The sequence below is a fragment of the Amphiprion ocellaris genome, chromosome 9 (assembly GCF_022539595.1).
Source record: "Amphiprion ocellaris isolate individual 3 ecotype Okinawa chromosome 9, ASM2253959v1, whole genome shotgun sequence".
In the NCBI taxonomy this organism is placed as follows: Eukaryota; Metazoa; Chordata; class Actinopteri; family Pomacentridae; genus Amphiprion; species Amphiprion ocellaris.
The window spans coordinates 8,932,391-8,949,957 of record NC_072774.1 but is presented as its reverse complement, the minus strand read 5'-3'; the positions used below and the strand labels follow the sequence as shown (position 1 = coordinate 8,949,957).

The 17,567-nt window shown below is 38.5% G+C and overlaps 4 protein-coding genes across 6 annotated transcripts; 1 reads left to right on the top strand and 3 right to left on the bottom strand.

Moving 5' to 3' along the window:
- Positions 1-1,057: 1,057 nt before the first annotated feature.
- lin37 (lin-37 DREAM MuvB core complex component) lies at positions 1,058-5,073 on the bottom strand. Of its 2 annotated transcripts, XM_023283194.3 has the most exons (10): positions 4,977-5,073; positions 4,660-4,703; positions 3,509-3,584; positions 3,371-3,421; positions 3,166-3,195; positions 2,848-2,933; positions 2,522-2,682; positions 2,107-2,238; positions 1,926-1,996; positions 1,058-1,497 (listed from the first exon to the last, which is right to left on the bottom strand). In XM_023283194.3, exons 2-10 carry the CDS (start codon positions 4,691-4,693, stop codon positions 1,410-1,412), a joined length of 729 nt encoding a protein of 242 aa, XP_023138962.1. In that variant the 5' UTR covers positions 4,694-4,703; positions 4,977-5,073; the 3' UTR covers positions 1,058-1,409. The 2 variants fall into 2 exon arrangements, with proteins under 2 accessions (XP_023138962.1, XP_054869487.1); XM_055013512.1 differs by having other exon boundaries at positions 4,660-5,072.
- Positions 5,074-5,229: 156 nt separating this feature from the next.
- On the top strand, positions 5,230-10,332 carry proser3 (proline and serine rich 3). 2 transcript variants are annotated; one of them, XM_023283160.3, is made up of 13 exons: positions 5,230-5,640; positions 5,788-5,896; positions 5,994-6,238; positions 6,373-6,524; positions 6,661-6,743; positions 7,517-7,602; positions 7,679-7,812; positions 7,903-8,138; positions 8,231-8,718; positions 8,852-8,993; positions 9,496-9,667; positions 9,919-10,000; positions 10,191-10,332. In XM_023283160.3, the coding sequence occupies exons 1-13, from the start codon at positions 5,630-5,632 to the stop codon at positions 10,240-10,242; spliced, it is 1,992 nt and encodes a 663-aa protein (XP_023138928.2). In that variant the 5' UTR covers positions 5,230-5,629; the 3' UTR covers positions 10,243-10,332. The 2 variants fall into 2 exon arrangements, with proteins under 2 accessions (XP_023138928.2, XP_023138927.2); XM_023283159.3 differs by having other exon boundaries at positions 8,849-8,993.
- Positions 10,264-11,911, bottom strand: hspb6 (heat shock protein, alpha-crystallin-related, b6). The gene is made up of 4 exons (XM_023283200.2): positions 11,752-11,911; positions 11,506-11,663; positions 10,961-11,083; positions 10,264-10,865 (listed from the first exon to the last, which is right to left on the bottom strand). The coding sequence occupies exons 2-4, from the start codon at positions 11,659-11,661 to the stop codon at positions 10,707-10,709; spliced, it is 438 nt and encodes a 145-aa protein (XP_023138968.1). The 5' UTR covers positions 11,662-11,663; positions 11,752-11,911; the 3' UTR covers positions 10,264-10,706.
- A 1,071-nt stretch (positions 11,912-12,982) lies between these two features.
- Positions 12,983-15,714, bottom strand: psenen (presenilin enhancer, gamma-secretase subunit). Its single transcript, XM_023283201.3, has 4 exons — positions 15,568-15,714; positions 15,099-15,177; positions 14,764-14,868; positions 12,983-13,559 (listed from the first exon to the last, which is right to left on the bottom strand). The coding sequence occupies exons 2-4, from the start codon at positions 15,157-15,159 to the stop codon at positions 13,420-13,422; spliced, it is 306 nt and encodes a 101-aa protein (XP_023138969.1). The 5' UTR covers positions 15,160-15,177; positions 15,568-15,714; the 3' UTR covers positions 12,983-13,419.
- Positions 15,715-17,567: the final 1,853 nt, after the last annotated feature.

The window sequence follows — 17,567 nt, the reverse complement described above, 5'->3', positions numbered from 1 at the left end:
ACAAACTGTTAACTCGACCTGTCAGATACTTTAGATAACATCATAAACCTGCAGCATCTGTTCAAAATCAGGAAATTCAAAACCAAACCAGTACTTTTACTTTAAACTACAAGTTGCACCTAATACTAACATACTTTTACCTAATTAATCAAGCAATACTTTCACATAAAGATCTGACTGTGTCTTTCACTACTGCTCAGTTGGCTCCTACTATCTTACTGCACAAATGTGCTCCGTATGCTTTCAGTGAGAGATTTCTGGTAGTTGAATGTCAAGACAGCACCAATTTTTCTCAATTTTAGATTTGAAGCCAAACATAGTATTAATTACATTACAAATCAGGATAAAATTGCAACTGTGCAGCTTCATAATCATAAACTGTTGAACTAAACGTTTGCATCACACAGGATCTCTATTCTTAATAGAACTCATGATGATGAAGTTTCAGAGCACTGCTACAGCCGCATGGTTTCACGATTACTGGGTTCCAGCAACAAGGTGGTTCTTTTACAGTTAAATGTGGAATTCAAGTCACCACCATCAAAATCTACCCTCAAAGGATTAATGTAGACTCATGTCTGCATAAATATACAGTAGATTCTTCAAAACTGTACAATTACATGCTGAAAATGTCTACAATTCCTGCAGTTTGTCTGATGTAAATGTACATTCAAACTACTATCAGGTCCTTATCCACAGGCATTGATTAAACTCGGAACAAATGTACCATCATACGGAGAAATCAAATTATTGTGCACAGTGACTGACTGCACTGCTATGACTGTAACTGCTATCAAATCAGCAGAATTACAACAGATAACAGAGGCACGTTCATTAAATGACTTTACTTTCATACCTGAAATGTAATCAGAGATCTACTTCCAGTTAATGGGGCTTAACCTCGTACTAATAACGAAACAAGCTGTTATTGTTCATATCAAAAGAATGACTCATAGCAAACATCACATTACCTGTAGGCTAAAATTATCCTCTTTAGGTTACTTCGGGCTGTTGTATTGTCAGCAACGTATCAAAATCAAGGAGGTAAAGCTGAAAGTGGAAGACATCAAAAATTAACTTTAATTTTTGTTCATGTTGAGGATGCACAAGTCACAGTGTATCTGGGAAAAAAAAACATCTGTTGAGGGAGTTAAATTAATCAGACATCTACACTGAATCTTTATGAATGGGAAAAACCCCCACATATCAGCAGGGGACACACACACCAGAAAGTGTAGCAAACTTTTTCTGCAATGCAAAGAACATATGGTCTTTTTAAGGCTCAAGGTTGTGTTAATGATTTCCTAAGAGTCTGACTGTGTAGAAGGCAGGTGGATTCAAACGCTGGCTGTAAAGGCAATGTTTATGCATAGAGTCCATTTTGTGCTGGAGAGCTACGAAGTGGTGAGTTAGCGATCATAGAGCTCCTTCATTTCCTTAAGGATCTTGATACTTTCACTGTATCTTAACTGGTTCTTGTTGGAGCATTCCTTCCATCTGAAAAAAAAACAAACAAAAAAAAAACATAAATATAGGTCAAACTCTGAAGAATGACTCAAATTAGATTTTCCACAAGGGCCAAATTATACCATGCATCTTGTGTTTGTATCACATGTTGGGAAATTGAATTAACAGTTTCCTATTTACCAGGAAGTTCAATTTGTCAATCACTACTGAGATGGAATACAATAAAATGGCAAGTCTATACTGTATATAAAATGTGAGAATTAGTAAAGGTTAGATTTTTTACAATTCAGCACAACCTGCTTGGAGACAGCTATCTGACATGAGACTGTTTGTGCTAATGAAAATGCATAGAACACTGTACATTGGGTACTGTACATAATGACTTTTGTGAATAAATGTTTTCAACACAAAAACTGATTACAGTGTCAGTCTCAAACTGCTTTTCCTGAAAAACATACTTTTGCCGTATCTTTTTCCAGCGTTCCATGTGGTCACATATGAGAGATCCTGGTACAGCAACATCTGTTAACTGTGGAAAGCGAGTCAGTTGCGATTCATTGGTTGACTTATTAACCGATCAGCTTGCTGTATTAATAGATTAATGATATTACAAAGTTAATCAATAAAAAATAATCCAACCTTGGTAACAGTGGGTTTTTCATTCTGTGGGATCCTGAGATTGATGGGTTCACCAGTTCTGTTAACTGGACAGGAGGTGGGGGGAGGAAGTCGGTACACATTCTGACCTTTACCGTTGATCATGTCTGTAACCTGGCAAAAGAAAGACATTTAGAAAAACAAATGCGGCTGAACAGATGCTGATCTTTTACACTAAACAATTACCAGTACTTTCTAGGAAATACTCTTGTGAATATTTCTTTAAAGTTTACTATACTGTTTTAAAGACAATTTCACACAGAATTTCTTGTCTTCAAACTGTGTGACTACAAAAGAAAAACACACACTTAAAAGACAGAGTATCAGTGAAGTACAGCCGTAAAGCTGTATATAATGTATTTTTGTATATACTGAAGATATATATTAGCGGCCTGACCTCTTCCTCTGCCATGCTGTGTGGAGAACTTGGGGAAGTAGCTGGCTCTCGAACAGAAGGGTTGTTTCTCATCCAGGCACGGCAGATAGGATACAGTGGGGTGCTGGTTTTGAACTGAGCCAGATCAACGCTGCGATCAAATAACTTAATAATATAAGCATCTAATAGAGGGAGAAAGACAGAAAATAGCAAGATGACTAAAATTAAACAATTGTGCAGTGAAGGAAAAGATAAAGTGGTCACACAGTAACTGAAGCACAACAAGGAAAAAATTTCAAATAGAAGTTGTTGCTGAAATATTTCCTCATAATTTTGATTAAGTGTACTTTGTTTATGCTGATTGCTCTCTGGTATGCCCTCGTCCATCTCTTTTCGCTTCTTTCTCCGATGCTGTGGAAATCGAGCTGAAGGTCTGGGAAAAAAAAAAAAAACGAATCAAGGATGTGAACCTGAAGCCAAATATTTCACAAAAGTTACCATTTCTTGTATGTTTGCAATAATCTATCATTGTGGCCAACACCTTAATGTAAAAATGTTAAATCACTGACAGGGCAGAACTACAGTGAAAGATTTTTTCAGCCACACAAGAAAGGCAAAATGGAATGAATATATTTAAGTTGCTGTCAGCTCAGAGTGACACTTACCTTTTTCCAGCAGATGATGGAGACAAATCCCTACAGAGAGCAAATGCAATAGGCAATCTTATAAAATATGTCACATCCATATTTTGTTTTACACTGAACTAGCATCACAGACATAAAATTACTTCACAGCACCATTCATTCTACAGATTTAAAAAAAATAAAAAAAAAATCACACACATTTGCAAATTAAATCACTGGTCCTTACTTGCTTAAAGAGTCAGCTGATATTTTTCCTGAATCTCCCTCATTCTGCTCTCTGTGGAGGGTCCAAAAAATTACTTTAGATATGAGAGAGTAACCACCATTAATAGATAATTATGTATGTACCAACAATGTTACTAACCTTTCGTTTTCAGTTTTCTCTACCAGCCCTTTTAACACAGCATCCAATCTGCTGCGTGCACCAGTCCCCTCTAAATCTGTAGAAGTGATAATAACAGTTGTGTATAAGTATGTTATTGGAAAAAGAACAAATGGCAAAACCCACAATAATACTGAATGCATGTAAAACTATCATCCTGTGCTACGTAGCTTGAGGGAATTCTGCCTAATCCCAGCTACTGATTTTTAGAGGTACCTACAATGCCAAATACAGTGAGCTAGATCAGAAGAAAAACAACAGTGACATGTACCAGCAATAGACAGTTCATGTAAAACAATTAGAAAATTATTGAAAATTTCTCCACAGACTTGAAATCTGGGTCTATAAAAATGCCAGTGCAGGATTCTCATTTAGTGATACCTGGTCCAGACCCCCTGTCCACCACCAGGCTTTACTTTCTGCCATTGTTTACTGTGTATCAAGCTGAGATGATTCTTTATGTTTGTGTAAAATATTTATTTATATACACTACCGTTCAAAAGTTAGGGGCCACTTAGAAATGTCCTTAGTTTTGAAAGAAAATATTTTTTCAATGAAGATAACATTAAATTAATCAGAAATACAGTCTAGACATTGTTAATGTGGTAAATGATTATTCTAGCTGGAAATGGCTGATTTTTAATGGAATATCTACATAGGGGTACAGAGGCCCATTTCCAGCAACCATCACTCCTGTGTTCTAATGCTACATTGTGTTCGCTAATGGTGTTGAAGGCTAATTGATGATAAGAAAAGCCCTGTGCAGTTATGTTAGCAGATGAATAAAAGCGTGAGGTTTCATGGGAAAGATGAAATTGTCTGGGTGACCCTAAATTTTTGAACGGTAGTGTATGTTTCTCACATTTAAGCTGATAATAAAAGTATGATCTGTATACCTTGATAAATAGGAGTAAACGGTTAAATTCAATTTCAACCTTTTTCCTGTTGGTCTTTCCCAAAAATATGTCAGTAAAACTGTTCAGCAATTATCGATATCAATTAAACATTTTTTCGTAACAGGGTTTTCAGCTATATCACCCAGCTTTATTTTTGAATCACATTAGCTTCAGGGAATGTGACAAATGTACTATTAGAATGGGATGTTTTAGTGAAACTCTCATAGATACTCTTACCTGGCCTTTCAGTCTTGATCTTGACGTGGTGCATTATGTCCACCCTTGTATATATTGCCCACAGCAATCAAGAGAAAAACGCAATTTTAAAATCACACCTTCACTGTCGGTACCTTTACGCTGATGACGCCTTCTGGTTAATCACCTTCTAACAACGGTCGCTAGCTAGCTAGCTAGCTAGCTGCGGTTACCGTTTACAACCAGCTAGCCACTTTGTGCATTAGCCGTAACCACTAGTTAAAACTAGTTTACAAATTCAACTTTATCTGCGTTGATAGCTGAATAGCAGTTAATCCTAGTGATTTCCATAAATTTACCTGAAATATACTGCAGACTAGTCGTTTAAATACTATATCGTACGATGGTGCGTACTAGCCAAACTACCGTTGCTAACTTAGCTTATTTTTGACAAACGTATAGCCTTTACAGACTTTCCTCTTCCGCGCGCTGCCGGTTTCCTGTAACATGATTGGACAGTGTGCAAACAGGGTTTCCTACATGATTAGACAAATGTCATGTCAATCATTTGTACCTCGATGCCTATTGGCTGTGCGTCGTGTAGTAAATAACGAACCCCGTAAACAGTGACGCTCTCTTCTGGTTTCATCGGCAGCGTTAGGTAGTTTTGTAAAATAAAAAAGCTAACTAATTATGTTTTCTGAGGCAAAGGTAAGCTTGTAGGGAGAGCATATCTTTAAAATACCTGCCGTAGTAGCGTAATTAGCTACCTTAAAGGCAGTTAGTGTCGTGCTAGCGTTTAATTCCATGGTAACTTTGTTCTGTGGATATACTAAGCAGGGACAGTGGATAAAGTGGTATTTTATGTTATCTAAGTAACCCAGTCAGATAAACATGCCAGTCCATCTATAGCTGGAGGTCAGTAAGGATCAGGTATAAATCAGAGCCACGCTAAAACAACCTCTCTGTCCTGTGATCACTGATGAATCGCCTGTGATTTTGCAAAGCTGCTATGAAATCCAGGTAAGATCTAGCAGAGGCACTTAAATTTCCCTACATCCAGACCTTTCAATCCCACTGATGGAAGCAGCATGTGGATAGCTCTGTCAGATATCAGGCTACAGCTTTATACTACCTTAAACAATAATTAGATGTGTTTTCTTTTTTCAGTGACCCTGTGTTTACAAGGCAGAATCCCTTCCCGCCAGCATCCACAGTGAGAAGGGCACACTACCACCCATCCCGCAACCAGGTCCTGTCAAAGAAAGAGAAGAAAACAGTATGTTTAACAGTCATCTTTGTCCTAAAACACAACAGATTAGACTTCCCAAATCATTGCAAACATGTCTTATCACTATTTTTTGTTCTTTTTACAGACTCTGAGTCCTGTACGTTCAAGCCAGCAATCCAGTCCACAGCAGTGTAGGAAATCTGACCACCGTTTCTCCACCACTGATGGACAACCTGTTTTTGAAGAATGTTGGCCCTCCTCTGATTGTGGATCGTCCCTTGGCAGCACTACCACCTCACCTGTCATGGAGGCACCCAAACAGTCTGCCAGACCAGGGAAATCCACAGTTTCCTCATCGCAGGGAGTTCAGCAGGATTCAGTGTTGGCAAAGTACGTCTAATATTCCGTGTTATTTGTTCAAACGAAGCTATAACTTTGTTTTGCAATGCTGTGATAACTGTGATTAATTTTGTTTAACTGTGTAAATGATTTGTTGCAACCGGCATTGAATTTTGCTCTTACAGATACATAGAGCGTTTTCGCCACGGTCAGCCGCGGAGTCGAGAGGATCGCCAGCAGATGGCTTCCGGCATTGGAGAGGAGCCGGTGCCTTTTTGGTGGATGTCGCACTCATCTTCACCTCCCAGTTCAACACCAATTAAAACAACAGACAAAGGTATATTTTCATTTGTTGCTGTATCCTAATGTATGTGCCATTAACTGTTACAAGCTCCTGATTTCTAGTAAAATTTCTGTAACAATCTGTCTGTGCAATTCCTTCCTCTGAATGGGCACTGTACTGCTTCTGAAAGATGACCACGATCCTGCCATTTTCAGTCCAGCTGGACAGCGTCAGCGTGACAGATCCCTTTCTCCATGCAGAGGATCCCTTAGTGTGAGTGTACAAGAAATAGAACCTGTGCCTCTGTTGTCTTTCCTTATTAAACATAAATAATTCATGCATTTTTTACAATGTCTCATATTGTGTAAATTTGTGTCTTAAAAAGGTACAAAAAAGCACCAGTCATTATTACATCTTGTTTTTGATTCTTTGTGTGTGCTGTTTGGATTACTGCCTTTACACTGTTCCCTGGTTTATGCCAGGTTTGTCTAAATGCCCCCAGAGCCAGATTGGTTGAATCACAACCCCCCTCCACCTTTTGGCCCTAACACCCAGCCCTACCTCTCCATTTTCCAAATGGCCATTTGGAGGGCTTGATGACAGATACCCCTCAAAGAAACAGGACACCCCACCCTATGCAGCAGCAAAATGTGTGGGCAGAGCCACATGGAAGAGCCAAGAGGGGGGTGCATTGAAAATGGGCCATTGCCTGCAGCAGAAACACTTTATTCCGACTAAGTGTGCATATAAATATTTGCATTTCAACACCACACCACTGCATTTGGAAACCTCTGTGTTTATTAAATGCCTGGGAAGCCTCCATTTGTGCAACCTCATTTGATATATTGTTCAGCCTGAAGATGTCAAATATACCACCCTCATAAACTTATGAACAAAACTGAGTGTACGTGTTGGCATTATGAGGCCAGATGCTGTGATTTATTAGATTTTTTATTCAAATGCGCTTTATTTATGTTCCAGTTTTCTTTATTTACACAGTATTGTGCTTATTGTGTTATGTTCTGCCTGTTTTCATTGTTTCTCAGATTTTGTCTGACACTTCCCAGAGTGACTTCGATGACACAGAGATACTGCACCTTCAAGAAAAGGCCAGCAGACTTTTGCTGAGAGGGTATATAAACCTGCAAGTAACATTAATGATAAATGAATGCATCCTTTAGGTGGTAATTAACATGTCTTTCTAACAGTGAATGTCCCCTGAGTGATGGCTCTGTCCCGGTCAGCTCAGAGGGCCTGGGATGCTCTGATTTCTCTTCTCCAATAAGCATAGATGAGCCAGTGCGACAACCTTTGATTCCCAGTTTAATATCATCTACCACTGGTAAGACAAGAGACAAGGCTGTTGTCGATTATTCTTCTTCTTTTCATAATGTGTTGCTTTCTGCTGTGTTTTTATGCAATGTGTTTACAGTGAAGGCCAGCTCAGACCCACTTCATGCTGTATCATCCCAAAAATCTTTCATCCCTCCTTCGAGGCCACCAACACGTCCAGAAGATGACATCTTGTTCCAGTGGCGCTTAAGGAGAAAGATGGAGCAAGCCAGAGAGCGGCCCCAGTTCGTGCAACCTTCTAGTCTTCATGGTTCCACATTTAGCTGGCAGGCTCCCACTTTAAGCCATCCTTCTGCCAGTGGACAAGCCTACAAGGTTGCAGTCAAACTGTATGATATTTTCCTTATATTTTTTGTTGAATATGTATTTCCAATTGACAGTGGCATTATTTTCTGCTTCATCAACAGAATACTCCACCTCCTCAATTCCTACAAAAAGACGCTCATCCACACATCACTGCTCCCCAGCCAGAAACCAAAGAGGCCAACAGACTATGTCCTCCAGATCCAGACCATCGTTCCTTTCCTGCCTTTGTTGCCTCTGGCTCTTCAGTCTCTCAACCCCAGGCTATTGCCCATGTTCCTGCCCACATGCATTTCCTCTGTGACGTCTTGCCCTGTCCCATCCAGACATCTCATGTCAGAGAGAAACAGAGTATTCCACAAAGGTCAGATGCGTCTCAGGCCAAAATCGCGCATAAAAAGACCCAAGTTTCTGAAAACTATACAAATTTTTTTAGCGTTGTGCCTCCTGATGAACATGTGTCATCTTCACTCCCTGTTTCATCTGGAGCTATCAAGGAAGAAAGGCTTAGTCACAAAAAACTATCTGAGAGGAAAAAGAAAGCAGAGAAGAAGACATCAGAGTCCATCAGACAGCAAAAGGAATCAGCAAGGTGACATATTAAAACATGACCATTGTAACAAAAAAAAATAAAAATCCAAATATGCATGTGTGGTATTACTTTTTTTGCATGTATGTACTGTGAATAGTGAACATCTTGTGTGGTATCACTTTACAAACAGCAGTTCTTCACATCAAAGACTTCCCAAAAAGGTCACATCACGGAAAGAGCAGCGTCGACAGGAGGGAAGCCAGGAGTTTCCCAGTGAAGGCTGCACTCGTGACCATGAACCTCCACCTTCTCCGATCCACACTGCCTTAGGACAGGTCAGTAAAGGGGCAAGCTGCATTTTTTTTCCTTTCTTGCATCTCATCTTGCCTATGCAGTTCATCTCATGCAAGCACTTTTGGAAGCCAGAGAGGCTGTGTGCATATTTGGTCATATTTTTTGCTGTGCTGTCAGAATTTGGTAACCTGCCAGCAGAGTATGTGATGAAGTAAAAGATATTCGACTGTTCCTTTTAAAAAATACAGCAGTTCGTGAAGGATTGTGAGTCTTATATTTGATATTTATGCTTGTTTATTTGAGGTGAATTCAAAAAAATCCACAACTGGTCTTATGAGATGGGCTCTATGTGAGATATTGTATGAAAACAGGTGTTTCTTTATAACCATGTTAGCACAAAATGTCAAAAGTGACAGACGTAAATACTTTCACTCTGCACATTTTTTGGATGCCACACATTGTTATCTGATGGCAAGGAATGCTGTCATTTTGATTAATACAGTCTGCATTAACCACATTTGGTCTTCTCCTTGGCTTTGACAGGTAGTTTCAGAGGTTTTGTTTCCTATGGAGGATTCATCTCCTGCCCAAAGAATCCCTGTTTCATCTGATTCTCCTCCTGTTACCGTCTCTGCACCTTCACAATCCCCAGTTCCTCCATGTAATGCACAGAACTCCATGGAGGTCATTTCACAGCTGCTGCAAGAAGCTGAAGGTGAGCTTGAGGCAGCAAAGAGCTCCAACCTTTGCCCTGTAGTTAATTGGAGAGATTATCTGCTGACCTGTGAGTAGATGCCATTCCTCACATTCTTAAAATTTTAGATAGCCCCTAGAACTTTCTTTTTTAAATGCAGCTTGTAAGTAAACTAGTAGGTAATCAATGTGAATTTTTATTACTACCGATTGCTGTATTATGTCTGCTTCTTGTCCACGTATTTCCAATTAAATTAAATTGATGTTTTTCAGATTCTGATGAAAAAGAATTTGAAGATGATCCTTTGTTACAAGTCCTGCGCAAACAGAGAAAATGGGTTAAGGAGCAGATCAGGTACAAAAACTTCTTGCAATTATCATCGGAATAATTTGCTACAAACTACCAGCATGCACAATTTATGTAAAATTACATTTCTAGAATGATTTTAGTCTTAAAATGTAATGAAATGTAGGCCGTATTGTTATTAAAAGTATCTAAACATAACAAGTTCAGTTTCAGTAATCGACTGTATTTTTGTTTTTAGTGAAGTGGACTCGATGTTGAATGAATTCCTGGAGGAGCAACAAATTACTTGAACATTGGCGAGAGTCGCTTGATGTAGTCACAATTTTTTTTATTGTTATTTTGTAAAGAAATAAAGTTTATTTGTATATTTCCGCATTGGATATATGTCTGGGTGCATCAATAATCACAGTCACAATGCAGTGCATTTACAAAAGCTGCACAAAACAAACCAAAAAAAAGAGCAGCAGTTTGAATGTGAACAGAGAATATTTACAAAGTGGTGTCTTGAAACATTATGTAAGATTGAGGAGTAACAGCAGAGCAGTATATACAAACCTCAGAGCAGGGAATATCAGAGCAGTGCCAGGAACAGAACAAATGTGTGTTTTGGCACACGCCGAGTGTTTCTGTGAGGGGAGGGGCCTGAAGTTATTGCTGTTTTTGTCTGTGTGTTCATACAGGCTTTTGTTTAGTTATTATCATATATGGAGAAGATGGAAGAGGATCTTGTGGTTTTTTTTAGGATTAAAGCAATTTAAGTCAGGGATCTGGCGTTCTCAGTCGGCAGCATTGGTGCAGATATGATAAGGATGCCGTCCGGAGAGACGGCAGACTCCAAAGCCATGGTGTCCACCCCCTTTGGGATCCGGTAGCGGCGGTTAAACTGCCTTGTTGTGAAGCCAGGGCCACTCTTCTATTAGAACAGAGATAACAGTACGCTTAGATAATAGCACAAATCACAAATGTTGTATAAAAGAATGACAAAAATTCAGCAGTAATCCTCCCCACCTTTTTTTCTTCATGCTTTCCTTGCACTTCTACAAAGTCTCCGATCACTTTGACCATTAGATCCTTTGGGCTGAAGTACTTCACATCAACTTGAACTGTAAATCCGCTGTCATCACAGTTTACCTAACAACAAATCAAAATTTTATACGTCGTTATGGAGATTTAAAATACCAGTAGCACAGCAAACCAAAGCCAAATAAGGCCCTATTTGCCACCATGCATTTAATAGATATCCTTTATTGTATTTGAGCATGAAACAGTAATATGAGTATATTGTTTTTATCTTTTAGGGGGCGTTCAACTGCATCTCTGGGTCTGTGTCTACTGAAGAAGACTGTGGATGCACTTGAAAGCTCAAAAAGCAACCAAAATCAGGTTCAATTTGAACTTTTTAAAGATAAACTTTAGATTGTCAGCCTGTTAAACAAGTTAGCATTCTAAAAGGCAACTTTTTAACAGCTTACATGCAGTTTTCTTGAGCCAAAAAGCAATCAGTTTTCTTTCTGTTTACATGTTTGCAGTACTCAGTACATTGAATGACATACCTCTGCAGAGCTCCCATTATCAGTCTCTGGAATCAATAATGTCGGGGACCAGTTATATTTTCCATAAGTTCCATTCAGCCGAGGAATCAGAGGTGGTAAAAACTTCTCCCACTGGATAGCAGAAGCTGACATCGAGGGTGGCAGGATGAAGTCCATTTCTAGTGAGTAGGAAATTTAAAGAAGAGGAGTTGAATAGAGAGCAGTCGAGGCTACAGCAAGTGAGGCTACAGCTCATACAGCACTCACCTCTTCTTAAATCCTCTGACCGAACTGGTGCGTACGAGTGAAAGGACAGCCCCTGTTTAACCACTGGTTCCCCTGAGTGAGCAGTTAGGAGGATGTGGTGTGCCTCTCTGTCTGGCTGGTCCTCTCCCTCTGGGTGCTGCTCTGCTGTGTTTTATACTGGTGTTGCATAATGAGCTGGGAATTCATACTGGGGCACCTTGCTTCTGTTATGTTCTGGACTGCATACCCTTGGGTGCTCAGGCACGTCCATATAGGATAGGAGTGTATAGGCCTATTGTTTTTGGGGAGCGGTGCAGCTGTTGCAGGCTTATTGTCAATTAACGAGTTTATTAGCAATTATGTTACAGCCTGCGTTTTTTTTTTATTGGGTCGGTGCCACTAACAAGACTATTCATGTGTAATTATCAGAGCTGTTAGGGAGCTCTGCGCTTAAGGTCGGTTGTCAAGGAAGGTCTGTCCAAAAATAAGTTCAAAAGACGATGTTGTTGACCCTCGTGAGCTGATTCCAGACAGACAGTGACAGCAGGGACGAACCAAACACATGCCAGAGCATGTGAATATGCCACTGTCCTCTCATCACTCACTTTCACACATCAGTTTTTTAATTAAAGCTGAAATACGTCATTGTAAAAATATTCCATTACAAGTAAAATAATGAATCTACTAACTTTCTGTTAAATAAATGTAAAGTAAAAATTGCAATTTTATAAATGGAAATGTCTCAAAATTGTAGACTCTTCAGTGTGAATGTAGTTAATTTCTACCACCTCACTAATAATATACAGTGTTTGAAAGGATTAATAATGAATTGGCTATAAATCAGTGCACTGCATTATGAAGAGTAGCCTGCGTCCCGATACTCCTTGTTCTTGGCACGCTCTGTTGAAGTCAGCAGTTATGTGTGGCCGGCACATGTTCTCCCTGTTAGCAACGCACAAGCTGTCACTTAAGCTCTGACTGTGACTAGTGACTAAAATTGGCGCTGATTATGTTATGACTCATAAATGGATGATAGGGAAGTGGGGACATTTGGATGGATTAAGGTATTGGGTTTCACAACAGGCGCCAGTGGCTGTCCGGACTTAAGGCGACATACTGTACGTAACAATGAGGAGTATGGATGTGGAAAATAGCTCGCCGATCAGTCACCATAACAAAAACTGCATGCAGCTTCATCAATTCGACTCACTGAAAATAAAGTGCATGGATTAAAGATATGATAACTTGGAAGCATGGTGGATAGTTTTTATTCATCATTCACACACAGTTAAAAAAGGTTTGGGTTGAACAGTCATACACAAACAATAACCTCAACAGTGGACATTAAATCAAGAAAAACAGCTCGATGAATCTATCGTTCAGTGTCTTGAACAAAGCTGAATGTACATCCAGCTTCACCATTCTAAACTGTTCATGACAATCAACACTGTCTGTTATACAAAGATTAATCAGCCTATTCTAAAACCAAAGAACTTTCTTAAATACACTGGCAAGCACAAATTGGAATTTCTGTGTCCTACAGCTGTTACTACTGTTTTTCAGCCATTGAATTTAGTTGCAGAACCCAGACAAACCAGAACTTTTCACTATCGCTGAAGAGAGAAAATTCTTTGGTCCATTACAGTGGATCATGAGTTGCTTTGAGAAGACCTGCTATAGAAAAATGTCTTAAGGAATGCCCAGTGGAATTGTGAAGGAGAGGTAATCTCCCACCTCCCCCCACTCCGCTCTGAAATGCTGGAATATGGTGATCCACGTTGTCAGAACCGCAATCCATAAAAGGAGACCTAGTGCTGATCGCTTCACATCTAGATATGGAAGGAAAAAAAACAGAAGATATTTAGTTGCAATTCCACAGAGGTCAAACACACACACAGGTGGATTGTGTTATGCTCTTTGCCTAAAACAGTCTAAGAAAATACTGCTCATCAAACTGCAAATACACCCTTTGGTGGTGTTTTACAAAGCACAATATACTGCATATGTTCTAAACTAGGTGTCAATAGTGCACGGATATTCATTAGCTTAATTTTGTATCTAAACAAAGCTTAAGGATAAATGTATGTTCAAGTCAGCCAGCTTGAAATATGTGATAGAAATTTTGTACTAATTATAAGTTAAGGAATATGGAAGGACAAAATGGACCCAAATTATATTTGAGGTCGACTAATATGGTTTTTTCAAGGACGATACTGGTTCCAGTTCTTACTAGCCAAAAAGGACATTAACCAATGCTTAGAACTGATAATAAAACTTTGATGAGATACTTTTTTAAAGAATTATATGTGTGTTTGCTTAATTAAAAGACAACATTTCAACCATTATCCTTTCGTGTTGAAAGGCTATTAGATAGGAATATAATCCATCATGTAGTGCTGTGGGCAGGGCACTGCTTGTAGCACATTCTGAATCCATTTATTTTATTGGGGAACAGCTAAAAAAACAATACTGATAATCATGACATATCAGATCCACTAATCAGCAAGGTCTAATCCTACATGATGTGCCAGAGAGTTCAAAACAACACTCACATGCATTGTGTTGAGTCAAATTGTTATCAGTGAATTCCTAACACAAAAGCTCAGAGTTCTAAAAACAAATCCGTGTGCTTACATATCAAGTATATTGATGCACAAATATTCTGTGAAAAAACAATTTCCCAGCCTACTAAGAAGGAATTGAATCTACTTTCCTTACCAAAAAAGAAAGGAAAAAGCTACCCTGTATCTGTAATGTTAAGGAAACTGTAAAGTCCTCATAAATGTTTGGACAATAAAAAAAATTTACACACAGTTACTGCATTCTGTGAGTATACAGAACAGAACATCTGATCTGAAATGACAGCCTTTGTATGAGATACTGATGAGTAAATGAACCGAATCCTTCAACTGTTAAGACCAAAGGATACTTATTGAGGGAACTACTTGACATATAATAAACACGCCATTTCTAAACACTTTTTTAAACAAGGTGCATTGATGGTGTACAAAATCTAGCACTTCTGGCACTCACATGTCTTTATCTGAAGCTGTTCAGTGTAAGCTGGCTTTACAAAGGCCTCTCGGAAGAACCACACAACGTTCACCAACCATAAGAATGGGAGAAAAGCGAAGCCACCTGGAAAAAAAAAAGGGAAAACATAATCGATGACAGAACCACTAAAACAAAATTTAGAAAAATCCTCTACATCAGCTCACTTAATACAATACAAACGTAAAACTCAGCTAGACTTCTACTTGCATGCATCCATGAATTTATAAATGAAATGGAAGGAGGTAGGATTGAAAATTAAAAATACTTGTATGCTGTATGTATCATTATAAAGAATATTTAAAAGGGTTTCTCACCTAAGTAATATTTCCGGCATAAGCTGAGTTTCTCCTCATTGGGCAGCCGTTCCAGGTTCATTGTTAATTTGTCTGGATCCTGATGAAAATAGGAAAACAAGATAGTTTTCAGTGCACAGCCAGGTTTTAATAGAAACCGACAGACATCAAACTTTTTTCACAAAGGTGGTGCGAGTTATGTCTGCGTGTAACACATGACCGCCTATGTGCCTGGAGAATAATGTGATGACGACATTGTGAAACATTTCAGACAATAAAACAATAAAAGTTACTGAGGTTTGTCAGCAGACTCGAAATTATCCTCAGGCTAAACGTTAGCATTTCATTAGCTTAGCGATGCAACATACGGTTGGTCCGAAAGCTACAAACAGTCGCCGCTGTAACCAACAGCGGTGTCCAGATTCTAAATGAAGCCGTTTTAAAATATTGGCAAGAAATGCAAACACCGTACATGAATGTGATAATTTACCTGATCTTTAGGTGAAAATAAATGTTAGACTAGCAGCCCAAATATAACAAACAATACAATCACTTCCTCTTTCTTCTTCTGAATCGCCAACTCCTTCTTCGTCTTTTTCTGTTGTTTTTATGGTAAACACACGCTAACCTGAGCCGCATAGCGCCATCTACTGCACCGGGATATCTTTTCGGAAAGTTTTTTTTAAAAAAACGTTTTAAAAATATACTGATGAACGGTCATGTGCCCAAAATAAAGAGCCATCTTCCTTCCCTGTCGCCCAGTTTAAATTTATATTTCTATCGGTTTAAAAATATTTTAATACTCAACTCTCCTCTAATGTCAAGTGAGGTCACTGCTATTTATACAGCACATTTAAAACAAAAGCCATGAAGCCAAAGTGATTTCCAGTAGAGAAATAAGACTACTGTTTCAAATTTACTTGACACAGTTAAATATTATGGCTCAGACTCTACAATATTATATAAAACACACATTTGCTAGATCAAATCAAATATTATGGTTACTATCCAACAATTTATTAACAATACCTTTGTAATTTACATATTTTGGTTAGGAGCCTACAATAGCATATACTCTAGCAAATCTCTAATGACTAATATCAAAATCAAAGTTAAAACCCTCCAAAATATACAAGGAATACCCACCAAATCCAAAGACTTCCCTACAGCAACTATAATGGAAACAGCGGAGGGATAAACTTCATTTTAACATGATTAGATCTCTAGCAGAGCCAGGCTCAAGGAGGTCGGCCATCTGCCTCGACCAGTTGGGGTGAGGGTGAAGGGGAGAGAGAAGAGGATAGCAGAGACAAACAACAAATTGGAGAATATGCAACATAGTTTGGTGGAACCAGTTGCCACAGATCAGACTTATGCAGCTCCAGAGATACCTGTAGAGGATAATAATCATTTTTTTTCCTCCCAGTTTAATGTCTATCAAGTCTTTTAGCCAAGACCTCAGGCTAAAACTGAATTGTCATTTGGTTTGCTGTAAAAATAGGGGCAGCAATTTAAATGTTTGGAACTAAAATTCAGCAGTGGTCTTGTAAAACCAAATATATGACGTCTAGAATCCAGAGTATTCTACTTATCAAATTATTTGAAAATGAAATTCTGCCTCAAAAACAATTAGTCTATTTTCCTATTGCCTCTACATTATTTAAAAAAAAACAGTTCACTTACAATACTCCTCTATCCAATTTATTCAGCCACATAAATTTCCTTTAATGCTAAATTATCTGAAATAGAATTTGAATTAAAGAAATTGTTTAGCAGGTAAAGATTATTCTTCCTTCTCTTTATTCCCCAGGTGGCAATAAAGCTGCATACTGCCATCTACTGTGCCACAATGTGGAGAGTTAAGGTACTAAGTTGTATGTTTAAAGCATTTTACCATGAAAACCACTTGTAAATACTCTGGCACTGTTTCTCCATTATTTTCCTCTGAACCCGATCCTTCTGCCAGATGTCAGCTATCTATGGCTGTTCTGATTCATAGCCTTAACATAGCCCATGTCACTTTTGACAGTCTATTTCAGAATTGCTTTAGTTTCCAGTTTTTCTTACATTTTTTAATAAAGCAGGAGAAATGTCCACATTCTTTAATATTATGTTGCATATTTAGAGACTTCATGCTCATTAAAACTATCGGATATTAAGTCTACAACTCACTTGACCACTATCTGACCACTGCAGCGCTCCATTTTCCCATTTACGACTGTTCTCACTGTAGTACTGAATAGCAAAAATCTATGCTAAGTAGCCTTATCTGGTATAAAGCTCATCTGCATTTGTTAAAACCATTTCAGAGTCAATTTGAGAGTGTTTTTCAAAAGCACTGATGTACTATTAGATTTGTTACATATGTACATTGTGTCAGGAAAGTCTTATAACATGTAACTAACAAATATTTTGGGTGATTTATTCATATATTTATTATTTATTTTTTCACCAGCATGCTGTACAACCTAGGAATGCTATTGTGTCATG

What these genes read in the sequence shown, in the direction of transcription:
- lin37 (XM_023283194.3), bottom strand. Translation starts at nt 4,693, where the DNA reads ATGCACCACGTCAAGATCAAGACTGAAAGGCCAG. An exon ending in CCATCATCTGCTGGAAAAAG is followed by an intron (nt 2,934 to 3,165) that starts GTAAGTGTCACT and finishes TTTTTTTCCCAG; the next exon opens with ACCTTCAGCTCGATTTCCAC. An exon ending in ACAGCATGGCAGAGGAAGAG is followed by an intron (nt 2,239 to 2,521) that starts GTCAGGCCGCTA and finishes TTCTTTTGCCAG; the next exon opens with GTTACAGACATGATCAACGG.
- proser3 (XM_023283159.3), top strand. An exon ending in CAAAGAAAGAGAAGAAAACA is followed by an intron (nt 5,897 to 5,993) that starts GTATGTTTAACA and finishes TTCTTTTTACAG; the next exon opens with ACTCTGAGTCCTGTACGTTC. An exon ending in TTTAATATCATCTACCACTG is followed by an intron (nt 7,813 to 7,902) that starts GTAAGACAAGAG and finishes ATGTGTTTACAG; the next exon opens with TGAAGGCCAGCTCAGACCCA.
- hspb6 (XM_023283200.2), bottom strand. Translation starts at nt 11,661, where the DNA reads ATGGACTTCATCCTGCCACCCTCGATGTCAGCTTCTGCTATCCAGTGG. An exon ending in ATAATGGGAGCTCTGCAGAG is followed by an intron (nt 11,084 to 11,505) that starts GTATGTCATTCA and finishes ATTTGTTGTTAG; the next exon opens with GTAAACTGTGATGACAGCGG. An exon ending in GAAAGCATGAAGAAAAAAAG is followed by an intron (nt 10,866 to 10,960) that starts GTGGGGAGGATT and finishes CTGTTCTAATAG; the next exon opens with AAGAGTGGCCCTGGCTTCAC.
- psenen (XM_023283201.3), bottom strand. Translation starts at nt 15,159, where the DNA reads ATGAACCTGGAACGGCTGCCCAATGAGGAGAAACTCAGCTTATGCCGG. An exon ending in ATGCCGGAAATATTACTTAG is followed by an intron (nt 14,869 to 15,098) that starts GTGAGAAACCCT and finishes TTTTTTTTCCAG; the next exon opens with GTGGCTTCGCTTTTCTCCCA. An exon ending in ACAGCTTCAGATAAAGACAT is followed by an intron (nt 13,560 to 14,763) that starts GTGAGTGCCAGA and finishes TTCCATATCTAG; the next exon opens with ATGTGAAGCGATCAGCACTA.